Genomic DNA, 23,903 nt, shown 5'->3' with positions numbered 1-23,903 from the left:
GAAAACTCTATCTCAAGCATTTCAAGATGTCCAAGATTTTTCAATAGCAGCAACTTATTTTCCGGTATATAATAGTTAATTTTAATTTTTATAAACGACATTTTATTCTTTGTATAATATTTGTTTTTTTTAAAAAATTATTAATGACAACTTGTCTAGTGTATATTAGTTATTCATAAAAATATGTATTAGTTATTATGAGTGATATTTTGTTTAGTGTATATTAGTTATTCATAAAAATTCATATTTAATTCATCCCTAAATAAGATGACCACGAAAAAAATTCAAAATTTTTAAACTCAAAAATATAAAAATTCATATTTAATTCATCCATTTTTAAAATAAGTTAAAATGTTGTAAAAAAGATTTCTATAATGTACTAACCAGGACAACGAAAAAAAAAATTAAAATTTCAAATGATACATATGAGTTGATTGTTGCTAGAGAGATTTCTATAATATACTCCCTCCGTCCCAAAATATAAGCAAAAATTGGTCAATGAAAGTTAATGTATTTGGTTTAAAATTTAGTCCAGATACATTCACTTTTGTTGACCTCCTTTTGCTTATATTTTGGGACGGAGTAGTACTAAACATGACAGTGAAAAAATTTAAAATTCTGAAGGATACAAATGACTTGATTTAAAAGCATGGACCAAAAGTTGTGACGAAAATTATTTGGAAGATTAAAATTTTCTAAAAAAAATTATAGGGATTAAAGACGAAATTTGAGATATCTATTTCAAAATATTTGACCAACTCAATTTTTAATACAATTTTTACAATAGCACTATCTACTTTCAACCGATCGTTGGTTGGTCAAGTGCTGATTGTCGCTGAACTTGATAGGGAGAACCACAGTTTGACCCCCCGCATTTGTGATCGAGAGGGGGCTGAAACCACTTGATGCTAGAACTGACGCTCGAACCAAATTAGGCGGTCAAGTGGGCCGAATACTGGTGGTGAAAAAAATTAATTTTTTATTTTATTAATTTCAGAACTTTCAATTCAAGATTTCGCACTTAGTATTCATGACACCAGTATTTTATAAATGTACTATGAATATAAATATAAGCCTAGTAGAAATTAACAAAAAATAGACAATTTTATTCATACATGAGTAAAATGATAGGTCCCTTGTAAATCACTAAAAATATTTGATGCTCGTAATAATATATATGAGTATAAATACAGGTTTAACAGAAATCATCAGAAAATAAACCATTTTATTAACATATGAGTGCCAATTCTTTCGGACAACCAAGAATCTCCTTCACGGTAAAACTGTTTAGAGAATGTTATCTTTGCAGATAATTTGGACTATATTTAGTTAGTAGCTATAATTTTACAAATGACTAATTATAGAGTGAAAAAACTATTATTTAAACGCATGCATATCCTAAAGAAAATTAAGTTGTGACCACCTAATATCACCAACTTCGTATATATTATTTTTAGCAATGGCAAAGACAATGTTGGTTGTGTTTCTTAGTGCTCTTTTGATTTGTACATTTTTTAAGCAAGATGTTGAGGCAAAACATATCGGTTATGGAGCAATTGGACGTGACATTAATCCTGGATGCAGCCCAAAACATCCTGAACTTTGCAAATTACATCCAGCTAATCCATATCACAGAGGTTGTGAGGCAGCATTGAGGTGTCGCGGAGGTCCATCGGCCGAAAAGGAGGAAGAAGAAGAAAAAGAATTTGTTCGTTTTCCAATTCCAGTTCCAAACTTACCAAGAAAATTGCATGCCTGATACAAGTTGTTGCCAAAATCATGTTCCTCTAAAATAAACGTTCACCTATGTATACGTCTAATGTAATCTTTGCCATTCATAAATAAATCACTTATATATTGATTCATTTAATGTAATCACATTCCTCTAAAAAACATTTTCATTTTAAAAATTCGTTTAATGTAATCATTTTCACCGTATACAGAACTCTTATAACTCTCATTCCAAATTTCTTTTATATATCTAAAATTGCTTAGCCATGACTAATCAACGTCAGTATATTAGACACACGAGATGAATTTTATCTCGTATACCAACAATAATATTTTCTCCTCATGCAAGAGGAATTAATCGGGAACAAAAGACATATTCTCTCACTCCGTACCGCTGCCTTGTGATCGAACCACCAACTCATATTAACTCTCCTTTTTTGAATCTGAGTTAAGTACCACTAATGCTAGTTGAGTTTCCTTTTCTTCTGTTTCCGCTGCCACCACTGATTCTTTTTGTTGTTCCTTCTCACCACCTACTTGTGCTTCTCCATCTTGTAATTGCTGCACAACATGTTGCTTTAAGTATCTGAATAATACCAGCAACATAAAAGCTGCAAGCAAAATCATATCATAAGAATCAACCATTACAAACTTTCTAAATCCATATAAATATCACAAAGGTTCTAAATTCATATATGCAAAATTAGTTGTCCATAAATAAATAACTAGGATTTTACGATTCATAGTGGCAGTAACCACCCCTCGGTTGCAACATAATGATGATGAAACTTGGGAAATTGCAGAATATATTTCAACACAAATATGTAACATCAAAACAAATATATAACACATTGTCTTATATTGAGGAAATCAAGAACGTCGTAGCGCAAAAAATAAGAAGTTGAACAGAAATTTGTGCTAGGAGCGCCTTGTGCTAAGAGAGTATCAGGTGTTAGTTAAATAAATGAGATCATAATGTGTGGCAGAAGAGAAAAACATGGTTATCTTTGCTTGCACTAAATAACAACTAACTAGGACATTTTTGCAGAATGCTGTGAAATAGTATAAATTATATCCGAGTTTATTATGTTATAATTGCTTATGCATATATTACCTGTAAAGATTCGAGTTTTGATTGAAGATAGATTCCAGAATGTCAAGAGTATGAATGTCATCACTTTCTTCTTGTGAGTGCAAGCACACCATGTATCCAACAGCAATAATTTCAAACCTTCAGCTGCATATGCATAAAACACAAGCTTTCAACTATTGAGCACAAAATGTGGATAGACAGATACCTACAAAAGTTCCAATAAGTCGGCGTACTCATGAAGTCATACATACCTCTCTTGTCTATCTGACTAGTGTAGCAAGAATAAAGTTTTGGGACAGTGAAGCTGACAAAAAAACCTGTTTGTATGTATATGTATTAGCATTTTAACTATGAAAAGAACTGAACTACAATGGAAATCGGCTTTTCAAAGAAAAGGTTATATAGATGATAGAGTTCATGATGTCCTTACCAATGGCACATAGCCTTCTGATTGTAATTAAGTGGCCAAACTCAGCTCCTAGTAGAAGGAAAGGAATTACCTGCAACCAGAAAATGATTTAAGCAATTTGTTAGCAATTATTATATGGATCTGATTAGATAAAATAAATTTCAGAATCAGAACTTTGTGGATTACTTTAAGGGTCATTGAGGGTTCTCCTGAAAACAGAACTCTAGTCTTTGAAATTGCAAAATTTAAAGCGGGGAGAATCAATCTTGCAAGACGCAAAACATCATCTTCTTTAAGCTTGACATAACACTTCTCTTCAACAGTTTCACTGAAATACAAACAGAAAATCATACACTAACACTCAATAAAAGAGATAGTTTAGAGAATAATTACATTACAGCACCATCTATTGAAACAAAATAGTACCTTTGAGAAATTGAATTTGACAAAAACGAAACACCCAAAATGAGAATCGCCAATTGTGACATGGCCGATACAATGCTGAAATATCAAGTATGAACACCTCAGATCAAAATGATTAAAGAAAAAACAGTTAACATTCAATTCCGTCCCTAAACTATCAAGCTTCCTCCTATTTAGTCTCTGAACAATAGGAATCTATAAATATACTCTCTAAACTAGTCCCTCCCTGTCACTATTATAAACAAAGTTCACTTTTTAAGATCAATGAATAACGGGTATAACTATGGTCCGTTTGGATATGACTTATTTTTAAGCTTATGAAAATAGTTTATGCAAATAAATAAACTTTATGTTAATTCATAAGATTTTAGTAACAAAAATTGTATTTTTATAAGTTGTTTTCTCATAAACTACATTGAAAAGCTTGTAATAATATATAAAAACTTATTTATTTGCATAAGCTCAAACATAAGTCAATCCAATTGGGCCCCTAGTCTATAGGAGGGAGAATTCTAAATGTATTAAGTCAGCCCTAAAATTATCGGTCTCTTCTATTTTAAACGACCAAATAAGAGAGAAAATGATAATTTAACGATGAAATTGAAGGTTAACTAAAATAAATTAAAAGGTTATAAGAAAAATTGCAATACCTAAAATTGAAACCTTGAGAAAAGCATGAAGATAAGAGACAAAGAGAACCAATCCCAAACCAAAATGTTGATTTGGAAACATCTTTCCACATAACCAAATCACTCACCAGCTGCCCAATTCGGTCGAAATCAACTCCATTCTCTTCTTCAATTCCTACACACACAAAAAATAAATAAATTAGGGTTTCATTGAAACAAAATCAAAATCAAAGATAGTTAATTTCAAATTCGAATAAGCATAGCCTCATGGGAAATATTATGCATACTTGGAGATGAGATTGAAGGTTGAACCAAATTAGGTTTTTCCTTCTTAGGTCGACCTTTTCTCTTTCTAGGTTTTCCAATTTCTTCAATCAATCCAGTTACAGCAACAGCATCTTTATTATTCTCTTCTCGAATCTCAGCTTCGGATGATCTTGGTTTCCTTGGTTTTCTAGCATTGTTGATTTGAGTGGTTCTGGTTCTGCCACGGCGTTTTACTGCGGATGGTTCCGGAGACTCGTCGGTAGCCATTTCAAGACGGTCGGATAGGCGTGTTCTTGATTTCTTCAGAGGAGAAGGTGATGGGGATGGTGATGGGGATTCGATGGGGGTGAGAGGAAGAGGGTTTTGGATTGGTTTAACGGTGGTGATGATGGGAAGCGGTGAAGATGATGAATCCATTAGTGGTGGAAGAAGTGAAGAGTGTTTATGAGATGAGAAACGAAGGAGAAGCTTTCAGAGAGTGGTGATTGTTCCTTCAATTTGAATCCATTTTTGGGTTTACTAGCCGTTGGAGAAATCAATGATGTACTGGTTTTGTTTATTTTTCCTTTTTAATTAATTAATTTTTTAATTAGTTTATAACTGTTTTTGTTAATATTAAAATTAAATATACCAAACAATGAATTGGTCCAATCGATTTCTAGTTCATGTGTATCGAGAAAATTCGGCTGAGAGAAGATAATCTACCCTTGTGTGCCCTACATGTTTTCTGATCGAGATTAATCATTACTAACAATGGTGAAAATTTCGTGTCAATGTCATGGTAACAAAAATAAAATAAATAAAGTACTTCTTCATTCAATTGAAATTCAAATATTAATTTCCTATATTATTGTGAGTTTAATCTCTTCCGTTCACGCTTGTTGTAACGAGATCAAATCTAGCATGGTAATTTTTTCCAATAAAAAGTTGGGAGCTCTCTTTGAATTTGCACTGATAGTGTCTAACTACAATTTTATTTTATTAATTTTTTTTCTCAAATAGCCTAGTAGCAAGCATAACACACCATAAGCACGAAGAAACGTAGATTCAAATTGGAACTCCAACATAACAAATGTTCTATTAATTATCTTGAAACAGATCGTAATTTTTTTTTTTTTAAAAAAAACCCTCTATTTAAGGCGAATTCTGCCGTGAACCACCTTCATATAGTCTACGATAAACCAGTATTTAAAAATCCTTAGAAAATCTAACCACATTCAACGACGTTTCATTTTTAAGACTACGATGATAGCATGATTTATGCTAGTTCAATACAATTAAGTTATCTCAATCACGAAATGAGAAAAAAATTATGTAAAGTATTACTTTTATAAATTTAAGCATGAATGATTAATTATACATTGGTTAAGAATGAGCTAAAATGAGTGATAAACAAAAGAGGTGATCTGTATATTCAATATCGTAAGGATTTGATTAGGTCTTAGAGATCGTAAGGATTTGATTAGGTTTAATGGTTTTGAGCTCTTACAATAGGGACCAGAATCATCGGCGGTAGAAAATGTAACAGTTGCACACTATAATGGATCTAAACCATTGATTTGGGGATCAAACAGTTTACATTATACCTTCATAAAATAAGTAGTAAACAATCTCTACCATTCATTTAAGATCGGACGACTTATATTCAGTACAACAGACACTCAGCGTAATATTCAAATCCCTTACAATTGGGCAGGGCATTTGACTTGTTGTTTGGTATAGGTTGCAAATATCATCAGTCATATTTATGAGAGTTGTATCATACTTGTACTTGATGGAAAGAACTCAAAGTGTGAGTTATTAGTCTCACATTCGGATTAAAAATGAGTCAAATAGACACCTTATTACTTTGAAGGTTTAGATAGAGACGCCGAGGGGCGTACCTACCAAATCATAAGACCTATTAACTAATTGCATGCCGAAGGCTGAATGCTTTTAACCTGCTAAGGCCCTCTTCAAGATCAGAAGGGTCAACAGCAAGACTAATCCGAAGCCAATTCTTTAGTCCAACAGTAACGCCTGTACAAATATTATATATACACATCAATAATCATGACTTTTTGTTTATGAAATCAACAATTCCGAGATTCTGATGAAGATGACTAGAAAACTTTTTCTTACATACCCGGAAGAAGAATTACAGATTCCTCTTTGGCCAATTTGACACAGAAATCCACATCATCAATAATGCCTTTAACTTGAGAAAAATTAATCTCTACCTGCTCATTCAATTTACTCTTAACAGTTTTAGAGGTCTCAACAATGACATCACAACTGCAATTGCGGCCTCATTTGTATGCATGAGACCACAATATAAAGGTTTACAACGTAACTGCAACGGCAATTTAAAATCATTGTCACTTACCATAGCAGCCATGGCTCCTTCTGGTTTGTGAGGGCATGTCAAGCAAGGAATCTCCTTACATACATCATCAAATATGTCTGCAGCTTCCCTCATCATATTAAGATTTTTTAAATGGAATTCAGCTTTTGTTTTCTCAAGAATTTGAGGTACTGCTGCCTGCAAATTTCTAATGAATTAGTTTCTGTAATTATACATGTATTAAGAAACAAACTTTATAACACTATTTTTTTGTTACTCTTTGTATTTTGCTTATGCTAGAAAATTGGTTACCTGCATAAAGGTTAGAGGGTCAGAAGTGATCTCCAAATAGCTGATGATATTTCTCACTATCTGGTAAAGAACAAAAACAATTCTGAAAGTTAACGAGCCAAAATCGCAAATTTGTGAAAGTTAGGGGGCTAAAAGTGCATTTTAGCCAATAAATCACTAACCCCAGTTTTTTGGAAAATTTTGTTGGGGTCACATGTGGCTATCCAACCAGTTCTCCAACCAGGAACTAACCATCTTTTTGACAAGGAACCAATTGTAATAACCGGAACTATCGATGAAAACACTCCCATGGGAACAAATGGATTGTTTCCAAACGCCACGTGAGCATAAACTTCGTCAGAAATTACACAAATTCCAAGTTTCTTTGCGGTCTCAGCAACCTACAACAGTCCTGAACAATGTTCACATTTTGATTCCAACTCTAAGGAGATTGTAGATTATATACTAAATTACTATATTGAGTAGATGAACATTTTGTTCCTTTAAATTGTGCAAGCATCGAGCAATTTAATCTTTCGAATTTATGAAAACTCTAAAATTCGAATATATTACTATGTCTATACATGTATACCTTTTCTAAATGTTGATATGTGAACACATTCCCACATGGATTGCTAGGATTTATGAGGACCATGGCAACAGTGTTATCATCTGTCATAGCTTCAAGGGAATCAAGGTCAACTTCCCAACCTTTCTGAGGAAGAAGATCGAAGTAGCGAACTTCAAGTTGACAACAAGCGGCACGAGAATCATATTGTGGGTAGCCTGGTCTTGGAAGGAGAATGTTGGCCCCAGGACGTGCAAGAACAGGTAAGATTATATCTATAGCTTGTGTTCCGCCAACAGTGAGAAAAACATCTTCTGGTGATAACTGGTATGGAAGATCAGAAGAAAGATAATTTGCAATAGCCCTGTGTTTTTGGAAGTTTAGAATGTTACCAAATCAATACAAACCTGTTAAAAAGATTAGTATTGCAAGGAATGTAGTATAGTATACTCTCCAATTTAGCTTAAAAACTGGATGTCCTTCACTACATGGTGGTCTTAATTAGTTCGGATATGATCATTTGCATCCACTACGTTGCTGCCACTATGGAGTTGCAATGCGGTTTTTTTCCATGATTACTGATGACACCCAGTCATATGATGTTTTTAGGGCCATTTTTGTGTCGTTTTTAATTACTTTTAAGTCAATTCGAGTCATTTAGACAGGCTTTAGGTGATTTTGCAAGAAGTTGAAGAATTAAATGCATAATTCAGAAAAACAGGTATTTCAAGCCAATTATATGAAGAATTTCAAAGAAAATTGAAAGATTCCTAACACTGCTGCCCGAGCCTAGCGCAGGGTGTACTGCGCCTTGTGCGGAATGAAGCAAAAAGCGAGATTTCAAGTCTGTTGCCTGCGCCTAGTGCAAGATATGTTGCACCTCGTGCAGCTTCGCAACACCAGATCAGCACAATTTACATCAATTACCAATCACACTACAATTGTGGCCCAACGCAGTTGCAAACACTGCCACAACCATAGTATTGCAGGTGCATCATGTGATGCGGTCTGCAATTTAAATCCTTGAGGCGGGTACTTGGCTGCACGGATGATAACTTTTCATGGTTTTCGTCGGCATCTAGAGATTGGACTAACTAGTACTACTCTCGTTACTAAATCTACATTTCTACTTTATACATGTTAGAAGTCCCACATTGGTTAGAGATATGGCATAGATAACTTTTACAAGGGTAGTGCAATCCTCCATTGCCATATCTCTAGCCAGTGTAGGACTTCTAACAATACATGCTCAAACAATCTAAGATGAAATTCAACTATATCTTTTCTACTGTGATACTATCCCAATTTTCTCTCTAAAATTTTACTTCTTTGTCCTAGTATGTATAAGCTATTTCTATGACAAAAAGTACAACAAAGTATTTCCATCATGACGAATTTATGGAAATATCATAAACCTGATTAAGCTCTCGCAAACAATCTCACAAGTGTTTATATCAGTAAATAAGCTGAAACAGTCATTATTTCACTAACCTTTTTGCATCAGGTAAGCCAACAGTGGGAGGGTAACAATTGAAGTTAAAAGATTGAGCTGCAGCAGCAATAGCTTCATGAGCTACTGGAGTAGTTCTAAAAAGTGGATTATCTGTGGGATCTACACGACAGAGACGAATCAAGGTTTTGTTGTTATCATTATTGTTGATAGAGTCCATAAGCATGTTATAGACCCCTCTAACAGAAACAGATGTAGTATTCAACCCTTTGTTCCCTTGAAACTTCCACTTCTCACCATTTTCTTTCTCCATTTGAGATTGGTCAACAAGTGATGAAGAAGGAGTTAAGTGATTGAGTAGAGAAGAAAAATGGCAATTGGCTAGTGTGAATGAATAAAGACAAACTCCACTTGTGTTTTATCACTTTACGTAAATGTTTGGTATGTTGTTAGAATCACGGCGGTCTACTGTAATTTTGCATAAACTATAAAGTGTGACACATCTTATAAACACGTAATTTTACGTCGCTTCTACAAAATTACAATTAGTTTTTATGATTATGAGTGCTCTTGTCACTTTTTGTTTTCTTCCTCTTTGAAAACAAGGAATGTGTATACTTTTAAAACATGCTTTTTAAAAATTAAAATAATAAAGTTATAGTCTTGTAAGTACAACTCTCAAGGATATATATGCATGTGTCGATTGACTCAGTTCCAATATGAGATTTTTCATTTTTCTACTTTAAAGTGCATAATCTTAGACTATTTGATAAAAAATAATAATACAGTTATATTTTTAAAATAAATACATTTCCTTTTCTCTCATTTTACAAGCAGTAATATTGATAAACTTTATGACTAAAAAATTAGTGACCATAGAATAGAAGTCTAGAATGTAAAAATAGTACCATCAATCATATCAATAATTGCAAAGAAAATAATCATAATAGTCCTTTGATATGTGTCAATGTCACCAATAAGAGGTGTATTAGAAGAGTTGATAATGTGATTTTCTTTCGAAAAAAGAATTCAATTGATTGATGAAATTGTCTATTTAGAAGGTAGTTTAGTTTGGTAAAAAAAAATACTAGATGTTCTATTGTCGATTTAATGATTAGTCTCACAGCGGGTTCAAAACCTTGAGCCCTTGAGGCACTTATTCGGGGTCAAAGATTAGAAGAAGAAGAAAAAAGAGAAAAAGGAAAGATCCATGTAAAATAAATTTGAGGTTAATAAATTTATTCGGAATATTTAATAAATTTAAGGATGAAAATAATTTTATTCAAGGTTAATAAATTTATTCATGAAAATAATTTTTTCGGAATATTTTTTGACGGAATTTTTCCGAAATATAAGGATGAAACTTTAAAGTGGAGGAAAACCCAAATTCGAATTCAAACTCAATCAATTAGATTTTTTTTTTGGTCAAATTTGAGATGAAACAGACGTGAGACGTATACCCGCATCTATAAGTTATATTGTCATTCTTGATTAGCATGACCCAATTTTTTTAAGCAAACTTATAAATGAAGGCATATTCTCATTCACACAAAGTATATGCTCATTCACTATACATTGAGTTTTTATATCAAATAAAATATTATTAAAAAGTATTTTACTTCCATTTTTTTGTCAATTAATCCAATGATTAGAATTTCAATTTTTATGATAAATAAGTGAATGTTTTTTCATATGTTAGAATATAAAAAAAAGTGAATGTAAGAAGGTTCGAATTGTTTGATTGTTCAAACAAAGTTTGAATTTTATCAACTGATCTATGCTCATGATACATTTTTAAATAATCAATAAATACTTTTATACCAATCGATCCTTTTTAAAATGTTATAAAATTCAATATGTAAAATATAATTTCAAATAGTTCAATATTAACTAAATTATTAACTAATTTTTTTTAATAGTACCTTCGGTGATTAATATAAGAGATACTTTACTTTTTACTTTTTAGATTAATTGAAAATCTAATATATCTAGTTCATTATAGATTAAATACATTAAATTATCAATAAATTTAAAAAATAAAATCTCTTTCATATTAAGAATCGAAAGGAATACAGCTTCATCATCGTAAATAAAATATTACTAATTGAATTGAATGTTAAAATGAAAAAGTCAAATAATTTATAAAAAAAGGAAAGTAAAATTGGTATGGGTGGGTCCAGGTGCTCGAAAAACCCAAAGCCCAAAGGAAACGAAAGCAGCCATTGACGCAAACCATCTGAATCTGAGAAACACGCGTAATCCATAATCATCATAATCATCATTTACACATAGGTATGCGAACGCATAATCCATTTCAGATGCTGTGTTGTTATCACAATCCAAATTCAATTGCACTCAATTTTCTGTAATTTCTTTTTCGTTCACCAACTTTGCATACATTCTTCCAATTTCATTCATATACGTTTAGGTTAATCATCACGACTTTACTGTTAATTTTATTTCCATTCTTATTACAACGTTTCAGTTTTGCAAATTTGCAATTAGGAATTAATTTATATGAGCACTGAAATAGTTCATCTTGTAATTCATTGATTATTAACCAAGTTTAATTTGGAATTTTACGATCTATGCTGAATTTTTTTTAGCCTTAGCTTAGATTAGGCTATGAACGATTTTCATGTGTTAAGCTTTGGTGTTAAATTGTGCATGAATCTCATCATTTCGTTCTATGTTAAATTGTGCATGAATCTCATCATTTCCTTCAGCTTTAGTTTAATTAGCTTTAGATAGAGTGTTATTCGCGTGCTGAATTTGTTTATAGCATTTTGCTGTTATAAATAAGTCAAGAATAGAATGGCATCTAAGCATTTATTGGATAAGCTATTTCTTATAATAAAAGAGAAAATATTGTTAAACTGTTTTCGTATACGTTATTCTGGAGACCATATTGGAATAAGTTGAAAACAACTTTTCATATAAGCTATTCGCTATAAGCCGGTCCACCATAAGCCAACATATCGGTTATCTGTTATGTTTTGCCAAACAGAGCCTATGTCATAACTCATATATAATATAACTATATAAGCCCAAATAAAGTGTTCATAAGTCAATCGAAACACAGGCTTAATATGCTAATGTTGGCTACTTATTGAGCTGCTCGGTTTGTTTTTCATCTTTGGTGATATGCTTCTCTGGTTCTATTTTTCATGACATCATGATTTATGTTCAAATCTGATTTTTTATTTATTTTTATCTCCTTGTTGCTTGCAGAGTATGACTGTTTGAGATTTTTTCAAAATTGTTCTCTTTGAGCACTGCAATGGAGGTGTAGAGGATATCTATCTATCTATCCATAATTAGATGCTCAGAATTTGACAATGAAGCGTTATGTTTACATCGACGATGATGAATCATCTCATGATCTTTACTGTGATAATCGAATATCAAATAGAAAATATACTTTATTGAACTTTCTTCCAAAAAATTTATGGGAACAGTTCAGGTAAACTCTCTGCTGATGCTTCTTATTACTCATTGTCATTATACATTGCAAGTTTGATGGCATTGATGCACCCACATTAGCATTTCTGCACACCTTCAAGGGTCTCCATCACGATATCATTTCCTGTCGTCTTTGATACTAAATAACCAGGGCTTAGTTACAAGGAGGGAAAATTAATTTTATTGGATCCTCTGTTTGTACATGTATCATATATTCATATAGTTTGCACTAGGGAAACATAATTTAAAAGAGTGAAGGAGATGTAGGTCAAAAATAAAACATAGCTGCAATTTTTAATGTGGAGGATTGAAACAGTTTTAATTTGACATTAATAGGGATTCAGCCTTCTTTTTGTATACTGTCCAAGCTTCCTCAAGTGTTATGAAAGATTATGGAATGTATTTTCCTTAAGGCAAAATGATTTTTTCTTGGGTGGGAAATGTGTGTCAAATTTCTAATGAAATTTAAATATCCATTAACACATGATTTTCCCCCTTTTTTCAGCCGGTTCATGAATCAGTACTTTTTGCTGATAGCTTGCCTGCAGTTATGGCCTCTCATTACTCCAGTAAATCCTGCCAGTACATGGGGTCCACTTTTATTTATATTTGCAGTCTCTGCATCAAAAGAGGCATGGGATGATTACAATAGATATCTTTCAGACAAAAAGGCTAATCAGAAGGAAGTGTGGGTTGTTAGGAAGGGCGTCAAGAAACTTGTAAGAAGCATATTTTATTTTTTAAAAATATTTTTGTTCTGTGTTTCTTAGCTCAATCCAGTAAATATATTTTAGTTAAGTGCAGAGCAACCCAGCAGTAAAACAAGTTAAAAAAGAACTTAGCTTACAGTTTCATGCAGTTGGTCATCATTTCAATAACTATCCTTCATTTTGTTTTTTAGTTTATAAAGGAGTATAATCTGTTGGTTTTTTTTTGAAGATATTGTCACTCTTGCATTTTGGTATGATTTACTTCGATTTTAATTAAAATCATTTGCATAAGCTACCTGTTAGTGGTTTTGATATATAAGGAATTATTTATGAATGTTTTTCTGTATCAATGTTGTAGGTAGTAAGGGTTATGTGAGTTTTCTCATTTTAAATGAGAAAGTGTTCCTATTTTTTCCGGTAAATCTAATTTGTATTTGGGGGTGGTTTCATTGATGGCGTTGCAGATTCAAGCACAGGATATTCATGTGGGTAATATAATATGGTTACGTGAAAATGATGAAGTTCCTTGTGACCTTGTTTTGATTGGCACGTCTGATCCCCAAGGAGTTTGCTATGTAGAGGTAATTAAGTCATGAGTCATGCTAAAACTGGTCCTCTACCTGTGTGTGGCATTGCAGTAAACATAATTCCGTTATTCTCCTTTTTCTTTTTCCCTCTTTTTGGGTGGAAAGAACAACACAATTCATTACGTCTATTTCAAGGACCTTATGGTATGATATTATGTTCAGACTTCTGCACTGGATGGTGAAACTGATCTAAAGACACGGGTCATACCTCCTGCTTGCATGGGAATCGACGTGGAACTATTACACAAAATTAAGGCAAGATTTTATCTATTGTATTAGTAACTACAGTTTGTAGAACAATTTGAAGTTTACTGTCAATAGTAATTATGCATGAAAACTTATTACTTACTCTTGTTCTTTGTGTGTGTGTCTGTCTAGGGTGTAATAGAGTGTCCCAGTCCAGATAAAGACGTCAGAAGATTTGATGCAAACATGCGTTTGTACCCCCCATTTATTGATAATGATATATGCCCTTTAACCATTAAAAACACAATTCTTCAGTCATGTTACTTGCGAAATACTGAGTGGGCATGTGGAGTTGCTATCTATACAGGCAAGTCCATGTATAACACATTAAACACTTAGAAGTTAGAACCCTATACTTTTTCAGCAAGTTTGAATTTTATCTGTTATGTTGTTTGCTTCAGGTAACGAAACCAAATTGGGCATGAGTAGGGGTATCCCAGAACCAAAGCTCACTGCCATGGATGCCATGATCGACAAGTTGACTGGTGCTATATTTGTATTCCAAATTGTTGTTGTTATGGTTCTTGGCATAGCGGGTAATGTTTGGAAGGACACAGAAGCAAGGAAAGTATGTCATGATTTGGAACTTAGTTTCTTATGCACCTATAATTGTGTCAAATCCTATACCTGTCAGGAGTTGTTTTTGTGGTCTTTGTATTGCTATTTTGTCCTTTCATTTAGTTGTTCTTCCATGGAGGGAGCTCACATCCTTTGCAATTTTTGTTTTTGTTTCTAGTAAGACTAGGTTGGCTTGTTTGTTGCTTCCTTTCAGTTTCACGCCGACTCTTTACTCAATTTTATTCTAGATGAAGGTCTTTGGTTTATTTTAGGATATAACTATCATAATCTTTTGCATCATTTTGCTATTGTATCCCCCCCCCCCCCAACATTTTACGCATGTTTAATCTTTTGACATGTTTCAACGCCTTGCCTGTGATTATTCTCTCGAAATTCCCATGTTTTGAAATGTTATGTTATAGGTTCATGGAGGTGAACCCTCATGTTTTTTTCTTTGTTTTTGTTCCAGCAATGGTATGTTCTTTACCCTCTTGAAGGCCCTTGGTATGAATTATTAATAATCCCTTTGCGGTTTGAGCTTCTTTGTTCCATCATGATACCCATTTCAATCAAGGTGAGCCAGTGGTATGGGTTTTGGCATTACATTCCATTATATAATTCAACGTGTTTTTCATTTATATTCTCATTTAAAAACAACTGTAGTAAAAAAATTGAGAGGTAGTGGTAATCTTTTGCTTGAAGAAGGGATGATCATATGAACTTATTGAAAGGATGCCATTAAAACTTATGTTCTTACAGAATTTATTATTCTGGACTGATAATTATAGTGCTAATACCAGTTATTATTTAATCTTGGATTATTTTAAGTTTGGCCATATCTAAGGTTGATACAGGCAATCATTCCATCTCTGGCAGGTATCTCTGGATTTAGTGAAGAGCATTTATGCAAAGTTTATTGATTGGGACCATCAAATGATTGACCTAGAGACTAGCATTCCATCCCATGCAACAAAGTGAGTAGTTGAAGGATCCTGATTACCAACTACTTTGATGAATTAGAACTTTAACACATTTTTTGATGAATCATGTTTGTCATATGTGACAGTACAGCGATAAGCGAGGACCTTGGACAAGTTGAGTACATATTGACGGACAAAACAGGCACCCTGACTGAGAATAAGATGATATTTAGAAGATGTTGTATTAGTGGCATTTCCTATGGAAATGAGAATGGAGATGCATTGAAAGGTGTGGTTGATTTGTGAAAGTCTTCATTTGTGTTGGTTACGTAATTACTGTATTAAAACCTTTTTCTTAATTCAATTGCAAGTTACCATGCCTGATTAATTACATCCTGTGATATGCAGATGTAGAGCTTCTTAATGCTGTTTCCAGTGGCTCCTATGATGTTGTACGATTTCTTACAGTTATGGCAATATGTAATACTGTCGTACCCACACGCAGGTGATTCTGCCTTCACCCTTGCTAGGACACATATATGAAAACTGTTAAAACCAACATATTTCTTAATTATGACATTTTTATTAAACCTTGAGGATAACCATTTTAACTTTCACACTTGTTTCTTGTACTGTTGTACATAGCAAAACTGGAGATATCTTGTATAAGGCACAGTCTCAGGATGAAGATGCTCTAGTTCAAGCTGCTGCTCAGCTGCATATGGTTTTCTTCAATAAGAATGGAAACATCCTCGGTACATTGTACTTGCTATTTCTTTTGGAAGCATGGCTAATTAGTTGGCTACTTGGGCTCATATATTCATGTTCTTCAATAATATTTCAGAAGTCAAGTTCAACACTGCTATACTTCAGTATGAAGTCTTGGAAACCTTAGAGTTCACCTCTGATAGGAAAAGAATGTCAGTAGTGTTGAAAGATTGCCAAAATGGAAAGATCCTTCTCCTGTCAAAAGGAGCAGATGAGGCTATTCTTCCACATGCTCGTGCTGGTTAGTTTATTTGTTTTTTGCTTATTTGTATTTTAACAAAATCAAGTATTACTTTCATAGGATTTCTCTTTCATTTTTTTTTTCACGACTGTTTGCCAGTACCTTATCCTCAAAGTCCAACTTCATTATACTTTTTCTTCTTTTCATATGAATTGGCCTGCTACTGGCTTAGAACCAGTTGAAATGATTTCAGACGAGTAGGAAGCAAGCTATAGAGATTTAACTCGCATGACTTATTGTTAGAACTTGCAACCATTTTGTTATATCCTTTCCCTTTTATTCCCTTTCAATCTGACCTACATTACCTGTGTTAAAAAAAAAAACTGACATATTACATGTACAGTCCTTTTTGGTTCATGTTCATTCTATCTGACCTTACATGGACTGGGACAAATCAATCCAATCTGATCTAAGTCCAACCAAACCTAATGTTATAATTAAGATGAATTAGATGGCTTCAAAGCTGACTTAACTGATCATGGAGCAATATGGCTGATAAAACTGAACTGTAACAACTGATGGATTACCCAGAATGTGATTGCTTTGATACCTGCATTTGTTGAGCAGTAATTTGGTTGTACGATTGACACCATTACTTACTGCAGGGCAGCAAACCCGGAATTTCATTGAAGCTGTGGAGCAATATGCTCACTTGGGATTACGTACACTATGTCTGGCATGGCGTGAGTTGAAGAAAGATGAATATCAGGATTGGTCTTTGATGTTTAAGGAAGCCAGTAGCACTTTGGTTGATAGGGAGGTAAAGGGCACACTTGTTACTGATTTTATTTTATATAATGTTAAGAACTTGCCTTCTTAGTTTAATATGTTTCACAGTGGAGAGTAGCTGAGGTCTGCCAAAGAGTAGAACATGACTTGGAAATTCTTGGTGTTACAGCAATAGAGGATCGTTTACAGGTGAATATGCTGAGAGAAATCTATTTTAGATACTCCTTACCTAGCGGGAAATGACTTGACTGTTGTAATCTGATTTAAGATAGAATTTTTAAAACCTTCTAATAGTACTGAATTACTGATTTTAGATAGTTAATTAAAGGGATAAAGGGGAAAAGAAATTAAAAGGACCTTCCCTTGTGTGTTTATGTGATGAATGACCATCCATTCTTTTTTATTTGATACTTTTCAGGATGGAGTTCCTGAAACAATAGAAACACTAAGGAAAGCTGGAATAAATTTTTGGATGCTAACAGGAGACAAGCAGAATACTGCAATACAAATTGCCTTGTCATGTAATTTTATTTCCCCAGGTAGTGCACATTTGAGATCATGCAAAATATCGTAGTTTTATTCTGTGTCGTGTAAATAGTACCCTTTTTGTGTTTGTGTTTGTTCAAAGAATTAAGCTACATAAAGAGTCTCAATATGATCCATGGTTGCCCTACCATTCTCTTTGTTTATGTAGAAACAGATGGACTTATCTGTGTGTTTACGTCACAGATCTCTTCTCTTTCTCTATGTCTCATTTATTTGAGAAGAAGCGTACTAGTTCCTTTGATTGATCTTGATTACAAAAAGGCTCCAGTTAAATATTTCACAGCTTTTCTTTATTCACTCTACCCCTTTACACCTATTGGATATGTGCTTTTTACTTGTCATCGTTATTTGTTTGTTTATTATTCTGAGGGATAATTTAATATTCAAAACAACAATTAGTTTTTTGAGATATGTGTTTTATTTTATTTTTTTTTGGGACCAAATCTGATTAAAAAACTGAGATGAGTGTTGAAGTTTTAAAGGATCTGGGATATGAAACAGGTGAGTTATGCTGTACTAAGCATCATAAAACAGTTTTTGTGTCGGTATGAATTTAAGAACAAGTGTCCAGCTCATAGCCAGGAAAAAGATACATTTGTACCCTTCATTCAAACTATCTACACCACTTCGATAATTTCAACTGCATAAAAGCTTAAAATTAGAAAGTATCTAGAAAACCTTTGTTTTGAAACTATCTCAAATCCTATCATAAATTGATGTTTCTGGCACACAGCTTAGGTTATCAACATAGATAAACACAATAGGCTCAACCGTAATTTACCTAAACTGCTGTGCTTGTAGTCCCATTTTTGAAGAGCTCGAATATGTGAAGATGTTCATAATTTTATTGTTCGATTGTTTATGCATTCTTCTTTGGAAGGTTTTTAATTTATGGCGGTAATACTTAATAGCCTTTTTCAATTACCTCCCCTCTAAATTCATAGAACCAAAGGGACAGCTTCTACTAATTGATGGCAAAACAGAGGATGAGGTATGTAGAAGTTTAGAGAGAGTGCTTCGTACAATGCGGATAACTACCTCAGAACCCAAGGTATGCTTACTTACTATCAAATTAAAATCCATTGATTGGGAAGCTTCGCTTACTTGATGTTCTTTTTCTTGTTCATTATGGTTTTTGAATTTTTTGGTTTCTTTTGGACTCTGAAGGATATCTTATTTGCTCGTGGAAGTTTTTGTCTTTCTCTTATTTACTATTTTCTTTCCTATCTAAAGTAATAACAAAATTTAGTTTTAGACTGCTTTTATTGTATGCATACATTGGATGTTCGTACTAGATCATTCTTTTTAGTAAATAAGTATAATTCGGATCAGGATAAAGGTTTTGAAGTTAATCTTTTCATTGTTCTTCTCCATCAAACAGGATGTGGCTTTTGTTGTTGATGGCTGGGCTCTTGAGATTGCACTTAACCACTACCGTAAAGCTTTCACTGAGCTGGCAGTATTGTCAAGGACTGCTATATGCTGTCGTGTGACACCATCTCAAAAAGCACAGGTGTTTTTTGACAACATTATTTGTGTATAAACTTATGTTGACTTGTTTTAAGAAGCTATGTTTTTTACATTCATTTTCTCGGTTTCTCTTCTCCTTTTTATATTATAGGCTTGTCCTATCTTGTTTTTTTTAATTAACTTATCAGAAGACACGATAAGACCAAATATCTTGTGCCTCCTCGTTGTGGAACATAATACTGCAGTCGTATTGTTTCTGTTAATGCATGGCACTGGTGTGACTTGTATACCACTACTTGCTGCAGCTTGTACAGATCTTAAAATCATGTGATTATAGAACATTGGCAATTGGAGATGGAGGCAATGATGTAAGGATGATACAACAAGCAGATATTGGTGTGGGCATCAGTGGCAGAGAAGGATTGCAGGCAGCAAGAGCAGCTGATTACAGCATCGGAAGTAAGATGTTGTATAACTTTCTCATTTGACATGATAATATGTATTCTAGTTTTTAGATAGTTTTCCATGTATCTTTTTAGTTTCTCCAATTTAAAATTTATTACATTATTTTCAGCAATCATAATTTGATTCAACAATCTTTTGAAGGTTTATATTTTTCTGTGGTTTGAAATATGAGGTAGATATTAGGTTTCTCATTCTTGTTTTATCTGCAATACTATCAGATCTCAATTATGATTCTTTTGCTAATTCGCAGAGTTTAGATTCCTAAAGAGACTAATTCTGGTTCATGGCCGGTATTCATACAACCGTACAGCATTTCTTTCCCAGTATTCTTTCTACAAGTCCTTATTGATATGCTTCATTCAAATCTTGTGAGTTTTCTACCAACAGTGGTCTTCCTTTTTCTTTTCTTCATTAAGAAGTAAACTATTTTGAATATAGATGCCTGTAGAAAAATATTTTGTTTATTATTTCAATTTGTGTTAAGAGTACAAACACTAATGTGTCAATATAAAGACAGGCTCTAACTAATGGGGCTAATACAAAAAATATACTCCCTCCGTCTCATAAAAAGTGTCTCATTTGCATTTTTCCTGTCTCAAAATAATTGTCACTTTTGAATACCAATGCAACATTATTATTTTTTTCCACTAATTATACCCTTATTTATTGAATTTCACTCCACTTAACTACATTAACAACAATCAATAAGGGTATTTTAAGTAAATGATACTAATTTTACCATTAAAATCAACACAACTGATCATTTTCTTAATAACAGTGCACAACCTAAATAGGACACTTTTATGAACTGGAGGTAGTAATAAGACATATTTACAAAAATGCCCTTGCAAGTAATAAGACATATTTACAAAAATGCCCTCACAAGTAGCTGAGGAAAAAAGGAAACATTAACAGGGTGTTTTTCTTTTCTCCCTATCTTTTTGTGGTTGTTTTGTTTGAGTTTTTTGTGGTTATTGTTAATGATTATGATTGTTGCATTGCAAGAGAAGTACCTTTCAATTTCTTTCTAGTCTTAAATTGTTAAGGTGCTGACAAATTGTTGCATTTCAGTTTTTCATTTATTTCAGGCGTCTCTGGAACCAGCCTCTTCAATTCTGTTAGCTTGATGGCTTATAATGTTTTCTATACTAGTGTTCCTGTTCTAGTTAGCGTGCTTGACAAAGATCTTAGTGAGGAAACTGTGCTCAGGCATCCTCAAATTTTATTCTACTGCCAAGCGGGAAGGTTTGCCATTTTTGCTGCTATTTTGGTTTTTTTTTTTTAAATGCTATCAAGTTTTCTCATGTTTTGCAGAGATTCCAGTTCAGTACAACTGAACTTTCTTTTAATATCTATAAGTTTTTATGACAACAATCAAAATTTATTACAACTGAAGATCTTTTTTTTTTTGACAAAAAATGAAGATCCTTTTTTAACAAACCAAAATTTAAAAATGTTGAACTTGCACTGGAAACAACTTCATAGGTGAACATCAAATTGACTTTTGATATTGAAACAGGCTTCTAAATCCTAGTACATTTGCCGGATGGTTTGGGCGATCCCTCTTTCATGTAAGTGTTGTTTATATATTTATACATTACTGATTCGTAGGAAGCTTATCATCTTGAGCTGTAATGTATTCCATGAGAAACAGAAACAAGTTCTGCTCTAAATCTATTATTTAATTACGGGAATATTTTATGTCTGCACAGTTCCTAATTTTTTATTGGTTGTCATTTACAGGCAATAGTTGTATTTATAATAAGCATACATTCATATGCCTATGATAAGAGTGAAATGGAGGAGGTTTCAATGGTTGCACTTTCTGGTTGTATATGGTTGCAGGCTTTTGTAATAACAATGGAGACCAAGTAAGCTTAAATATTATTAATGCTTCATATAATGCAACATCACTTTGATTCTTCAACTTTAGATGCTTTTCTGTTAGTAATGAGTTAACAAAACTATAGCTTGTTGTTTAGTTTCCATTCTTAAATGAAAATGACTTATTTTGTTGGCCATTTTTTCCTGGTAAATTACACTTCCCTCCCCTGACCTCCATCTAATTTTAAAATTTACACTCTCCTCACCGGGGAGATGAATATGTATCACAGTTTAGCCCGTCTTAATACAAGATATTTTTCTCTTTGTAATTCTCAGCATCATGTGTAACTTAGTTTTGAACTCATACTATTGACTTTGGGACTTTGAAAAATATAACAAGGAATTTGAGCGAATGTTTAATGCTGGGTATTTATAACTTCATTTCATCTTTTTAAGTCCTAAAATCAATGTTAGGATATTCAAAATTAGTCACTGGTAACACTAAGTTGTAGAGAAAAGAAAAATGTCTTGAGAGGCTTGTTCACATTTGTTTACATCCACATATTGATTAATTTATATTTAAATGGACTAACTGTAATCCTTTTTATCTCACAAGTGAGGGGAATGTAATTTTCAAAATTACAAAGTAGTATAATGTAATTTTAAAAAATAGAGGTAGTGTAATTTAAGCATCTCAAGATAGGGAAGTATACTTTTCTTTTGCTTGGTTGTGATGGTAGTTTAATTGGTAACAGAACTGGGAAAAGATCACTTAGTTTTGAAGTACTTGTTAGTAGCTTGAACCTACTGGAAAAAATTATATGGTTTGATATCCGACCTATCTTTTTTATGGCTGCAGTTCCTTTACAATATTCCAACATCTTGCTATATGGGGTAACTTGGCTGCCTTTTATGTCATCAACTGGATCTTTAGTGCCATTCCTTCATCAGGGATGTATACAATTATGTTCCGGTTGTGTCGACAACCATCATACTGGATAACAATTTTTGTAAGTACCGCTCTTCCTTTTCTTCCTTCACGAGATATGCGTACATGATTATTTTGTTTTTATTATTTCCTTTATAAATTTTTGTAAACAAAAGCAAAGGGAAAAGTATAGTGACATTTTTGTAACTATCAGTAAAATATAACAACTGAAAATGCAAACAAACATACCAAACATAATCCCATTATTTCCTTGTTTTTTCCTTTGTTAGTTCATGAGATGAGATTTCACAATTAAATCTTGTACCAAAATGTTATACTTGATAGCATATTCATCTGAATTCTTTCTTTCTTTTTTTATAAAATAATTCAATTATTTGTTCCTTTATGGAATAAACTAACAAAGATCATGCGACCCTAGTGAGGAACTTAGTTCATACACATTTTATTTTGGATAAGCATGTTATTTATTCATTGCATTGATTATGTTTTGATGGGAACTATAAATCCATACAGCTCATGACGGCCGCCGGGATGGGTCCAATTCTAGCCCTCAAGTACTTTAGATATACATATAAATCAAGCAAAATCAATTTACTTCAGCAGGCTGAACGCCTAGGGGGACCAATTTTGTCTCTTGCCACCATTGAGCCTCAGCTCAGATCTATGGAGAAAGATGTTTCTACCTTATCAATAGCTCAACCCAAAAACAGAAATCCTGTATTTGAACCTCTGCTCTCGGATTCTCCAAATTCCACGAGAAGATCTTTTGGAGCAGGATCACCATTTGATTTTTTTCAGCCACAGTCGAGACTATCGCTGTCTAACAACTACGCAAGAAATAGCAAGGACAAGTAGAATCAACAAGCAGTTGGAAGAGCTCCATATGCCGCAACTTAATTTGTATATCCCTTTTTGATAGAAACTAACAAAGTACATTGTTTGTTCATTGTATACTGATATTTTTTTTGTAAATTGGCTCCTTTAAAGTGCCATAATATATAACTGCTTACATAAAGTTAGAAGTAAATAAATGCTCACATATCTATAGATTCTATCTGACTAACTTTACTATTATTTAGATTTCCTTTCTAATGTTTTCTATTTTCCCACGGGAGACATTTAACTGTTTCAGACTCCAATAAATCAGTAAAACTTTTCCTTTTCTATCTTTGGAAACTGGAATTATGTTTCTTTTATGGAAAGAGCAGTATAATACAACTTTTAAGCCTTTCAATTTCAAGAAC

At 33.0% G+C, this 23,903-nt stretch overlaps 3 protein-coding genes across 5 annotated transcripts; 1 reads left to right on the top strand and 2 right to left on the bottom strand.

The window, feature by feature from the left end:
• Positions 1–1,955: 1,955 nt before the first annotated feature.
• Positions 1,956–5,041, bottom strand: LOC123898282 (reticulon-like protein B17). The gene is made up of 8 exons (XM_045949195.1): positions 4,573–5,041; positions 4,307–4,460; positions 3,660–3,734; positions 3,420–3,561; positions 3,255–3,324; positions 3,076–3,141; positions 2,846–2,968; positions 1,956–2,342 (listed from the first exon to the last, which is right to left on the bottom strand). The coding sequence occupies exons 1-8, from the start codon at positions 4,967–4,969 to the stop codon at positions 2,155–2,157; spliced, it is 1,215 nt and encodes a 404-aa protein (XP_045805151.1). The 5' UTR covers positions 4,970–5,041; the 3' UTR covers positions 1,956–2,154.
• A 1,107-nt stretch (positions 5,042–6,148) lies between these two features.
• LOC123898869 (probable aminotransferase TAT2) lies at positions 6,149–9,599 on the bottom strand. The gene is made up of 7 exons (XM_045949891.1): positions 9,226–9,599; positions 7,759–8,098; positions 7,349–7,567; positions 7,188–7,247; positions 6,918–7,073; positions 6,678–6,771; positions 6,149–6,571 (listed from the first exon to the last, which is right to left on the bottom strand). Exons 1-7 carry the CDS (start codon positions 9,495–9,497, stop codon positions 6,456–6,458), a joined length of 1,257 nt encoding a protein of 418 aa, XP_045805847.1. The 5' UTR covers positions 9,498–9,599; the 3' UTR covers positions 6,149–6,455.
• A 1,708-nt stretch (positions 9,600–11,307) lies between these two features.
• Positions 11,308–23,706, top strand: LOC123899681 (phospholipid-transporting ATPase 2). 3 transcript variants are annotated; one of them, XM_045950892.1, is made up of 25 exons: positions 11,308–11,476; positions 12,416–12,647; positions 13,152–13,365; positions 13,821–13,937; positions 14,106–14,198; positions 14,322–14,496; positions 14,591–14,757; positions 15,217–15,321; positions 15,624–15,721; positions 15,814–15,956; positions 16,076–16,172; positions 16,313–16,422; positions 16,512–16,676; positions 17,282–17,436; positions 17,514–17,594; positions 17,824–17,944; positions 18,896–19,002; positions 19,333–19,464; positions 19,727–19,880; positions 20,137–20,254; positions 20,958–21,131; positions 21,406–21,457; positions 21,630–21,757; positions 22,570–22,720; positions 23,173–23,706. In XM_045950892.1, exons 2-25 carry the CDS (start codon positions 12,523–12,525, stop codon positions 23,512–23,514), a joined length of 3,324 nt encoding a protein of 1,107 aa, XP_045806848.1. In that variant the 5' UTR covers positions 11,308–11,476; positions 12,416–12,522; the 3' UTR covers positions 23,515–23,706. The 3 variants fall into 3 exon arrangements, with proteins under 3 accessions (XP_045806848.1, XP_045806847.1, XP_045806849.1); XM_045950891.1 differs by having other exon boundaries at positions 11,366–11,549; XM_045950893.1 differs by lacking the exon at positions 11,308–11,476 and adding an exon at positions 11,479–11,612.
• Positions 23,707–23,903: the final 197 nt, after the last annotated feature.

The sequence above is a fragment of the Trifolium pratense genome, linkage group LG7 (assembly GCF_020283565.1).
Source record: "Trifolium pratense cultivar HEN17-A07 linkage group LG7, ARS_RC_1.1, whole genome shotgun sequence".
In the NCBI taxonomy this organism is placed as follows: domain Eukaryota; kingdom Viridiplantae; phylum Streptophyta; class Magnoliopsida; order Fabales; family Fabaceae; genus Trifolium; species Trifolium pratense.
Note: the sequence above shows the minus strand (reverse complement) of the source record. Positions and strands in the feature narration are given on the sequence as shown.

Bases quoted from the DNA above. Each gene is read 5' to 3' on its own strand.
- LOC123898282 (XM_045949195.1), bottom strand. From the start codon at position 4,969: ATGGATTCATCATCTTCACCGCTTCCCATCATCACCACCGTTAAACCA. The intron at 3,735-4,306 runs GTATTGCAATTT...TTGATATTTCAG, and splicing joins TCTCAAGGTTTCAATTTTAG to CATTGTATCGGCCATGTCAC. The intron at 3,142-3,254 runs GTAAGGACATCA...ACATACAAACAG, and splicing joins CAGAAGGCTATGTGCCATTG to GTTTTTTTGTCAGCTTCACT.
- LOC123898869 (XM_045949891.1), bottom strand. From the start codon at position 9,497: ATGGAGAAAGAAAATGGTGAGAAGTGGAAGTTTCAAGGGAACAAAGGG. The intron at 7,074-7,187 runs GTAACCAATTTT...AGAAATTTGCAG, and splicing joins ACCCTCTAACCTTTATGCAG to GCAGCAGTACCTCAAATTCT. The intron at 6,572-6,677 runs GTATGTAAGAAA...ATATTTGTACAG, and splicing joins ATCTGTAATTCTTCTTCCGG to GCGTTACTGTTGGACTAAAG.
- LOC123899681 (XM_045950892.1), top strand. From the start codon at position 12,523: ATGAAGCGTTATGTTTACATCGACGATGATGAATCATCTCATGATCTT. The intron at 15,722-15,813 runs GTGAGTAGTTGA...CATATGTGACAG, and splicing joins ATTCCATCCCATGCAACAAA to TACAGCGATAAGCGAGGACC. The intron at 16,677-17,281 runs GTTAGTTTATTT...TACTTACTGCAG, and splicing joins TCTTCCACATGCTCGTGCTG to GGCAGCAAACCCGGAATTTC.